The sequence below is a fragment of the Boleophthalmus pectinirostris genome, unplaced genomic scaffold (assembly GCF_026225935.1).
Source record: "Boleophthalmus pectinirostris isolate CB_2022bp ecotype Guang Dong unplaced genomic scaffold, ASM2622593v1 HiC_scaffold_19, whole genome shotgun sequence".
NCBI classification, from domain to species: Eukaryota; Metazoa; Chordata; class Actinopteri; order Gobiiformes; family Gobiidae; genus Boleophthalmus; species Boleophthalmus pectinirostris.
Window position 1 is genome coordinate 30,442,783 of NW_026571140.1, and position 9,681 is coordinate 30,452,463.

At 39.3% G+C, this 9,681-nt stretch overlaps 1 protein-coding gene across 1 annotated transcript in view; it reads left to right on the plus strand.

Moving 5' to 3' along the window:
• Nucleotides 1-813: 813 nt before the first annotated feature.
• LOC110172911 (long-chain fatty acid transport protein 2-like) overlaps nucleotides 814-9,681 on the plus strand; it is a 14,131-nt gene continuing 5,263 nt past the window's right edge. Inside the window, 6 exon segments of the mRNA XM_020938870.2 lie at nucleotides 814-933; nucleotides 935-1,314; nucleotides 4,638-4,847; nucleotides 6,647-6,805; nucleotides 7,332-7,456; nucleotides 8,532-8,726. Of these exon segments, the coding sequence (XP_020794529.2) occupies nucleotides 836-933; nucleotides 935-1,314; nucleotides 4,638-4,847; nucleotides 6,647-6,805; nucleotides 7,332-7,456; nucleotides 8,532-8,726 (1,167 nt within the window). The 5' untranslated portion in view covers nucleotides 814-835.

A 9,681-nucleotide genomic window follows, 5' to 3' on the forward strand; every position in this document is an offset into this window, starting at 1 on the left:
ACTGGCTCGTAACCCTCAGGTGGGCCGCAACAGATTTTTTTTGGGTCGCCTTGTCACGATCTGCATGTAGGTCTGCAATATACACTTCTGACACTGATCTGCTGCTGCTCTCTCCTCCGTTACCCTGGACTGGAACGCGCTACAAAAACGCAGACAGGCCCACCTATCTCATTAGAAATGTTAAGACATGTTTTATATAATTTCTCATTAATAATTAGTAATTATTGTACTGATTATTTTGCTCCATTATTGCTGGCTCAAATGAATGTTGAAAAGAAAAAGAGATGGGTTACACTTAATGTCCAAATAGGCGACTTATGGATAATTTTATTGCTGGTTCAATTACTGTTTGCCATTGTTTAAAACTTCAGTAATACTAATTGGTCAGAGAGACATGATCACTCAGTCAACAATAAAATATTCATGTTCAATAATGGTCAAATCCATCTTTATTTTGTGATTTACGAATAATGTCTATTGACTTGGGTCATGAAGGTTTGTGACTTTTAAAATATGGGTCCCCAGAAAAAAAGTTTGGGAAACACTGGCCTCTAAAATGCAATGAAATACAGTAAATTCCCCTGATGAGAACACCAGACCCCCTGACACATATAATATCACACATTTGTAATATTAAATTCAAACAATAAAAATCAGAACAAAGTGCATAATACACCTTTAACAAACCAAGGGTGGCTACTGTGAGGATTTGGCTTGGCATTGGCTGTTTTCTCTGTTACACCCACAAAAATAGTGATAAAGAAATATTTCAAAGTCCTTTACAGTAGTAGCTACTCAGAGTGTCTCCTCCCCGGTCCAGAGGCAGGAGCTCAAAATGACTGCGAATCTACTTTACACTTTCCTCGCTGGTTTGTTGGCGCTTATTTTACTAATTTACATAAAATACCCCTATTTCTTACACGATTTAAGATACCATCACCGCTATTGGCATACATATACGCATGAGCAAATTTAAGAAGCAAACGCCATATTACACAATTCTGGACAGATTTTTGGAACAAGCAAAAAAACAACCGGAAAAAACTTTTATTATTTTCGAGGGCCGCAGGTTTACGTACAGTTACGCGGATAAGGAGAGTAACAAAATCGCCAGGGCGCTGCAGAAACACACAGACTTGAAGGAGGGCGACACCGCGGCTGTGTTTTTGGGAAACGAGCCGGACTTCGTGTGGCTCTGGCTGGCTCTGTCCAAACTTGGTTGCACCGCTGCGTTACTCAACACAAACATACGGTCCAAATCTCTGCTGCACTGCTTTTCCTGCTGCGACGCCAAAATTCTCGTGACTGGAGCTGGTACGTGTAATCACAAATGTTTTTCCCCCAATTGATAACTTTGCACTTTTCAATGCAATATCCAAATGTGAATGCACAAACTTTGAGCATTTCTGCTATTGACTAGACCCGAAAACTGACTATATTCCAACGAAAGTCAGCAATATTATAGTATATTCATTTCAGCCTCCCTCATCTGTATTAAATATTATTAGCCTATAGAATTCTCAATGCTATAATGCAATCTGAAACCAAACACAAACCAAGCTTTATTAGGCCTCGTCATCACGGCCGATATTTGCACTTATCAGCCTTAAATCTCTAGCAGAGGCTGATATTTTGATAGGGTCAACCGGCTGCCTGAAAAAGTTTCATATAAACACTGCGAAGAAGAAAAAAAATAATAAAATGGGAAAACTGTTTAATATTCCGTTTTAGTGTCGAGAAAAAAAAAAACAGATTTCGACCTCTATTTCCTATGTTTAAATTAAAGTTCATTTCAAATTCCACCAATCAAAAAAACAAAACAAAAAACAGTCATCTTGCCTATTTTAATTTTGATATTGTTATTCTCTCTGGTTCATTTGCTCCAGAAGTTGTTCAGTGCCGCGTGTGAATTCAGTGCATGGATTTATTAAACTAACTTTAGTGTCAGATAAACAAAGTTTATCGCCTCACTGCGACTTGTTTCTTGTCATGGAGATTATGGGTTCAACAATTACTACGCGAAAGTAAACGTGTCGCTATAAGGCAGTGCTTCTCAAATAGTGGGGCGCGCCCCGAGGCTCCGTCAAGGGGGGCGCGTTTGACCTCGGGGAGCATGCTTTTTTATTTTTTTATTTAGATTTTTTTTACTGTCTTAAGGGCCGTTCACACCAAAGCGTCAAAAAACGCCTTGACGCCTCTATTTGGAGCCTTTGCATTTGAGTTTAGGGGGCGAGCATTTCTTTCGCAGCTGCATCCTAACCAACCCTGTGTTTCTAAGTATTGCGTTCTAAACTCGTTGACGCGATTCAGCATTTTAACTTCTTGACGCTATTGGACGCGCGTCTTGGCGCTGACGCCAAACGCTGAAGACGCGCCGCGCTGACGCCAGATTTGCGCCGCGTTGAGCCGTAAACGCGCTGGAAAAAACGCAGGACGCTTAGTCGCGCGTCCACATAGACTTTACATAGAAAGTTTTGACGCTTTGGTCTGAACAGGCCTTTAGAATAAAGTGCAATTGCACTTCCACTACATTAGTGGCGCTCTCATTGGCAAGATGTTTTATTCGTCTAGGGGGGCATGACAGAAAATAATTGAGAAGCACTGCTATAAGGGAACAGGACATATTTATGTGCAAAATGAGCAGATTGCAGCACTTTCCAGCTCTGCATCGCTAACCAATCCTTTGTTTCTTTAGGCTGTATTGTTCTTAAAATCTTTGAATACTCATTTCTGAGCTCTTTTTAATTTCATTTTGTTTCAGTGTGGCGGAAATTTCTGCACGTGTCTTACCTTTTCCAATTAACCCTTTAAAGTATTTAGCTTGGATCTCGATGGCAGCCGTGGTAGCCTATAACATCCACTGATACAGGCCATAAAACTATAATAAACTCTATATTAATATCCATAGCTTTATCCAAACTATAATTTAGTATAGATCTTGAAGATACTAAAAACTTAAAAATACGCGCTAGGCAAATAAACCAGAGAGAATAAACGATCAAAATAGAAATAGGCACAATGGTGTTTCTTGCTTGGTGTTATTTAAACTAAACTTTAAATGAAATATTGAAAACAGAGGTAGAAATTGTTTTTATGTTTGACACTAATACGGAATAGTGAAATAAACAGTTTTCCTATGTTTTTTTTTTTTTTTCATTCTTAATTGAAATTCAAAAGAACAAATTGTACATGTAATACATTGTAATCTCTTATCCAACTGCAGTAAAACAGTGTTGTAGACAGATTGCAAATTACTGAATATGTTGCTCTTGTCATATTTTCTGTTCCTGTTTCTGATGCTTTCTAACCTTTTACTTGCTTTACTAGTCTTTCCTAAGTAACAGTTTTATGTTTTTGTTACACTGTATTGGATGAGTCAATACTGTGACATGCTCTAACACCTCTGACCCCCTAAACATCTGAAAAAATACATCAGCCAAGTAGGTTACAGTGAATGTTCCTTTAGCCAGTCATTGTTAGTGTTATTGTGTTTTAAAATTATAATACATTTACAGCTCCATTTGGTACAAGTGCTGAATTATAAGTGTCTCTTTGAGGTTGAAAATTTCATGCAATTCTTATTTGTGATATTTTGGAATAGCTGATAAAGTCTTTTTATTATTACTGACTTGTTGACTGTCTTGACCTGTTCTGAGTGACAGTAGCTCAGGTGGTAGAGTGTTTGACCACTGACCCACAGGTTGGCGGTGTGATTCCAGCTCCCACAGATGAATACTGTGTTGTTAACCTCCCTCAGACCCAGTGCGTGCGTAGACTGGTGCATGAATGTGTGTGTGAATGTGTGAGATTGATGTAAAGCGCTTTGAGTGCCTTGAGAACACCCACAATGAATAAATGCCGTAGATGGATATGTTTAATGCCATGCAACATTCCATGAAAAGCCATATGGCTTTACATTTACCACTTACCATATGGTAAATGGTACCAAATGTGACCATTTACCATACGGCACTTTTCCACCTTCAAGGCACTCAAACTTGCTTTACAACAAGGAACCACTCACCCATTCACACACCAGTGTACGCAGACACTGTGAGCAAGGTGGGTTAAGTGTCTTGCCCAAGGTCACAACAGCAGCATTCATCTGTGGGAGCTGGAATCACACCAACCAACTTGTGGGTCAGTGGATCTGACCACTCAACCTGTGATGTTTATGAACCGCCAACCTACAGATCAGTGGGCGAATGCTCTACCATTTGAGCTACTGTAACTTTTCTGGAGAAGGTTACACCACTTGCTTGATATTGCTTGGCCCAGAATATTCCATGATATGGCTTTCTATACCTCCATGGAGGCAAGCAGGTCACACCATCCAAACAAATGTTTTTCAGGGCATTTCTGAACAAAATAAACACGTGTAATTGAATTTAATGCCATACTTAACATAATTCCAAGCAAAGCAGTAACATCTCCATGGAGACAAGCAGGTGGAGGACTCGCTACCAGAAAGTTGACATAGTTAACCATTAAGTTTTGTGTTCTTTTAGGTGTAATTTTAAGAAATGCAGTTTTGAAATGTGCTATATAAATGGGGTTACTGTAATCATTATAACTATTGATTTGGACATTGTGTTTTTCTGTCATTTTGATTGATCCTGTTGCTGTTCTTGTGTCAGATCTGCAGGGGGCAGTAGAGGAGGTGCTGCCTGGTTTGAAGGATTTGGGCATACGTATGTTTGTTTTGGGACAGGGGAGTTGTGTGGATGGTATCGAGACTCTGTCTGATAAGATCCAAGAGGCCTCAGACCAGCCCCTGTCCCTGCAGCTTAGAGCTAATGTTAAAATCAGCAGCCCCGCCCTGTACATCTACACCTCTGGGACCACAGGTGAGACACTGGTCATGTGTACACACTAGAGGAGTACGAAAAAATCGATTTAGTGATATATTGTGATACTTCACTGCACAATTCTCGAATCGATTTAAAATGCATCCAGATCGATTTTTTTAAATTATATTTTTTCACCAAAAAATTATTTGTTTTATTCACTGTTCTCATGATTTAAAAATGTAATAAATTATACAATTATACAATTTTGTTCTCATGAAGGTGTAGTTGACTTTATTATTAGCAGTGGTGGTTAACAGTTACATCAAAGTTCAACATCTTTTCTTTCAGCATGAAATAAAGAAAAGGGAAAAAGGTTTAGAGGGTGGTACCATTACTCAACACCAACAATGTGATGGCTGCCAGTTAAAAGAACAGCCATAAGATTAATGAATTGCAAACAAATAAGGATAAAGAATAAAGTTCAACATGTGACTTCTTTTTTGTCTGCTGTTTTAGGCCACATTTTGAGGACTTTGATTTATCTATTTAGTTGAAATGTAACACAATGATGTAATATAAAAATGTATGATGAAAGGACATGGACAAATTAATGGATAATGCCCTGCCCTAAAGTGAACTTTTTTATAATTTAAAACATGGTCAAATACTGTGGCAAAGCTCCTAAGTGTGTAGTCCCTCTGCCCTCCACCTGAGATAGAACAGACTCAATAAATCAAATTCGAGAACGTGAAAACAATCTATATTAAACCCATCTCCGAAACACATTCATGTGTGTTGAAAAGACCTACCAGCATCCTCACATTATTTTGCCCAGAGACTGACACTTTTCTCCAGTGGCCAATCGGAACTCTGGCTCCACCCATGTGGCCTGGTCTTACAGGGCTGGGGCCAGGTATCGGGGTTCAATGAGTCGAACTACGAGCAGAGAGTTAACATTAATCACACACTTCTACCATTCCTGTGGATGCCTAATAAATCACATCATTATAAAGGGACAGTTCGGAACTTTGGACATAGGACCTCATTTCCTAGTTAGCCAGAGTGTTGGAGACATGTGGAGACACTTTTTTAAATATTCCATCCAGTCCTTGTATTTGCAGAGGTCGCTGGTGCTAGGCTAGCGCATGTCAATGGCCATAGTTATCATGCCACTAAAAACAGTCTTACCCACTCCACAAAGCACCCGAAGCAAATCTATTATTACGCCAGACTGTCGATGTGAATGTCACTATTGACAGAATAATATTTGAAATAAAACTAACCTTGCATCACATGAATTGTCGCATGTTGAGGGACTATTTTGTCATATATCAGTCTGCCGCTGCCAAGCTTTCTGTCAGGAGGTACAACTCACTGCTGCTGGTCAGACATAAATCCTTCAAATGCAAGGATGGTTTTACTTCTAAAGTTATTCTGTCGACACAGACATTTACATCGACAGTCTGGCGTTATATTTGTTTTGCTTTGGGTGTTTTGTGGAGTGGGTAAGACTGTTTTAGTGGCAGGCTAACTATGGCCATTGACATGCACTAGCCTAGCAACCAGTGACCTCTGCAAATACAAGGACTGGTTGGAATATTTAAAAAAGTGTCTCCAAACGTCTCCAACACTCTGACTAACTAGATAATGAGGTCCTATGTCCAAAGTTCTGAACTGTCCCTTTAAGACATCTGGCTGATTCTTTCGAGGGCAACTTGCAGCAGGTCAATACAGACAGCACCCCCAATATATTTTTCAATGGGCTTCAAGTTACAGTTATGTGTAGTATTTTGCATAAAATTGTTAATCACTTTGGCAACAACCTAATTTTACAGCTTGTGCATGCTGTGCGACAGGTCTCCCCAAAGCCGCTGTGATTTCCCATATGAGGGTGTGGTTCGCTTCCTTTGTCCAGAACGTTGCTGGATTGACCTCGAGCGACATCTTCTACCTGTGCCTCCCCCTGTACCACTCCTCAGGCTTCCTCATGGGGCTCACTGCGGCCATAGACAGAGGTAAGGTTAAAGATGCCCCATGGAACTTTTCTGTTACCTGCTTGTCCCCATAGAGATGTTGCTGTGTTTCAGATTTAAGATTTGAGATTAAGATGTGATAGCATCAGATAAGAAGTTTTTCCTATTGATTATTGAGTTTAGTTAATAAATTAAAAATACCATGTTCTGCTTTTGTGAATTTACCTTTTGGATATACTAGTCATATCTGCGGAGAGGCTACCCCACTCACAGTAAGAAGGCATGTTTTTTGAGGTGTTTTGAGTAAAAACAACACTTGAAATTCCTTAAATGCCACTTTTAAATCTGGATAATCTGATTAAAAAATATGGTGATAACAGTGTGATTAGACTGTGAATTCATAAGTTCAGGATTTGTTACGTACTGTGGCACATTCCAGGAAAAGCAATAACATCTCCACAGAGACAAAGACACATGCTGCAACTTTTCTCGAACCTGTTTGCATTTGAAAATCTCATCTCTTAAGTCCATTTATCCAATATTGTGTTGCTTTTTTAATTATTCGTAGGTTTGACGGTTGTCTTAAAGCGCAAGTTTTCTGCCTCTCAGTTCTGGGATGACTGTAGAAAATACAACGTCACTGTGATCCAGTACATAGGAGAGATCCTGCGCTACCTCTGCAACTCACCCAAGGTAATTTAACAGACTTAGCTATTAATTTTTCCCTGTGAGGGACAATAAAGTGTATCTTAACCTGACTGGCTGATGCTACCTTGTGACTGTTAAGTTATTCGAGAGGAAACTGTTCAACAAAATCAGCTTACCTGGTGTAGTTCTTGCTAAGTCACGTCTTTATAGTCAGATAATGTTAAAGCTCAAATTAAAGTCTACCCGATTGGTTACTTGATTAACAGATTCATTATATAAATTGTTTACTTTTTGTATGATGCACACTGCAAAAACCAAATAGCTCATCTTTATAAGAAAGGATAAAATGGGATAAGAAGTTGTGTATGTGTTTTATGAATTCTTTCCACACAGAGTCAGGGGAGGTCCAAAAAAATGAGAGGTGGTTTAATTTTTCAGTTCGAAAAATGTACAGTTTGTGTCCATTGCCCTTCTAAGCTTATTATTTAAACAGCACACGAGTAGGGCTCCGTTTGAGAGGTGCACTTGTTGCAATAGCTTTTCAAAGTTTGGTGTGCAGCGTCTTCACTCACGCCTGCTCAAGCTGCCATTGTCAGGTGCAGCCCTGTCCTGCCCCCCAGTTTAGGCTCCTGGCACCACTGTGACATCACTTTGTTGCAGCCAGTGAAAATACGGCAGGGGTAACCCTGTCGTTATATCACTGAATATATCTCAGAACATGTAATAAAGAAAATGTGAACTAAAATGTGTTCAATTAATACTATTGAGTTTGAAAAATATCGGAATAAATTTATATTTTTGTTTATTAAAATGAAATGGCAAATATTGGTCGGGACTATTTTGTCTTTCCCAGATATTGGTTGTGACATGTCCCCACTGTCCCTATGCAAACCTACGCCCTTGTTATCTTGAGTAACAGAGCAGTGCTTCCAGTTAGCACCCCCTATACATTATAATTTATGTGCAGCTCTGCATAAAAGTATTCAGAATACAGTACCCTGATTGGACCATGTGTCAGAATACATTACAAAATACATTTTACTGCTGGTATTCAACATTCTGTAACTAAATACATGTTGAATATATTCTTCCCATCCCTGGTTAAATTTTTATTCCTCAGAAAGACAACGATAAGAACCATAAAGTGCGGGTTGCCATAGGTAACGGTATCCGGTTGGACACGTGGGAGGAGTTTCTGCATAGATTTGGAGACATTCGGATCTGTGAGTGCTATGGCTCAACAGAAGGAAACGTCGCCTTCTTCAACTACATCGGGAAAGTCGGAGCCATCGGCAGAGAGCATTTTCTTCATAAAGTAAGACAAGACACAAGCAAACCACTTCAGAGGTGCATTGTGTAACTTTTCAGGTGAAGAGTGCGTCAAATGCTTTTCTCCATGGCGATGTTATTGCTTTGCCTGGAGTGTTCATTACACCATTCTATAGGCCAATATTAAATAACACAGATGGGGGGGCAGTTCAAATTTATATTGTCAAAATGCCAAATTATCTTGTAATAAAGACAGTTCTTTAGTTTAGTCAATAATTTAAAATACCAGGTTCAACATTTGTGACTTTACCTTTTAGATATTTCATGCTAAGTACAATGTAATCCATAGGGAATTCTGGCCCTTGCCCCCCATCTGAGTTACAACTATCAAGTTACAGGTCAGATCTGTGGAGAGGCAACGCCGCTCAAAGTGAGAATGCCTGTTTTTCTAGGTATTTTTGAGGTATAAAGCCACCTGTAATTGAGTACATGTAAGGTAGAGCTGTTTAATGTCATACTGTGGAACATTCCTGGCAGAGCAATGACATCTCCATAGAAACAAGCAGGTGGTGGACCCTGAACCAAAAAGTTACATAGTGCACCTTAATGAATGAAATGGATTTAGTGGCAATGTGGCTGTTGATTCTGGCGAATGAGTTCTGTTCAGTCTACAAAGTGGTTTTAAAGCTTCCCAGAGAATCGGTGCATGGTTGACTTGTTTTACACAAATCAACCTCTGTTATATTCTGCAGGAAAACTTTCTCAGTTTCTCCATTGAAATGAATGAGAATCCTGCTCAACTGGAAGTGCCACCACAAACACAGCAAGGTTTAGAAGCATTTAGAGGCAAAAGTGGGTGGGGAAGAATAAGGTCAATACTAGTGAAGAGGAGTAGTAAAGTATTATTATATAGAATATTAAATACACTGGTTTGAAAGGCTATGATGGGTTAGCTTTGTAAATATACTGAAGGTGCACTATGTAACCTTTCCATCACCTGC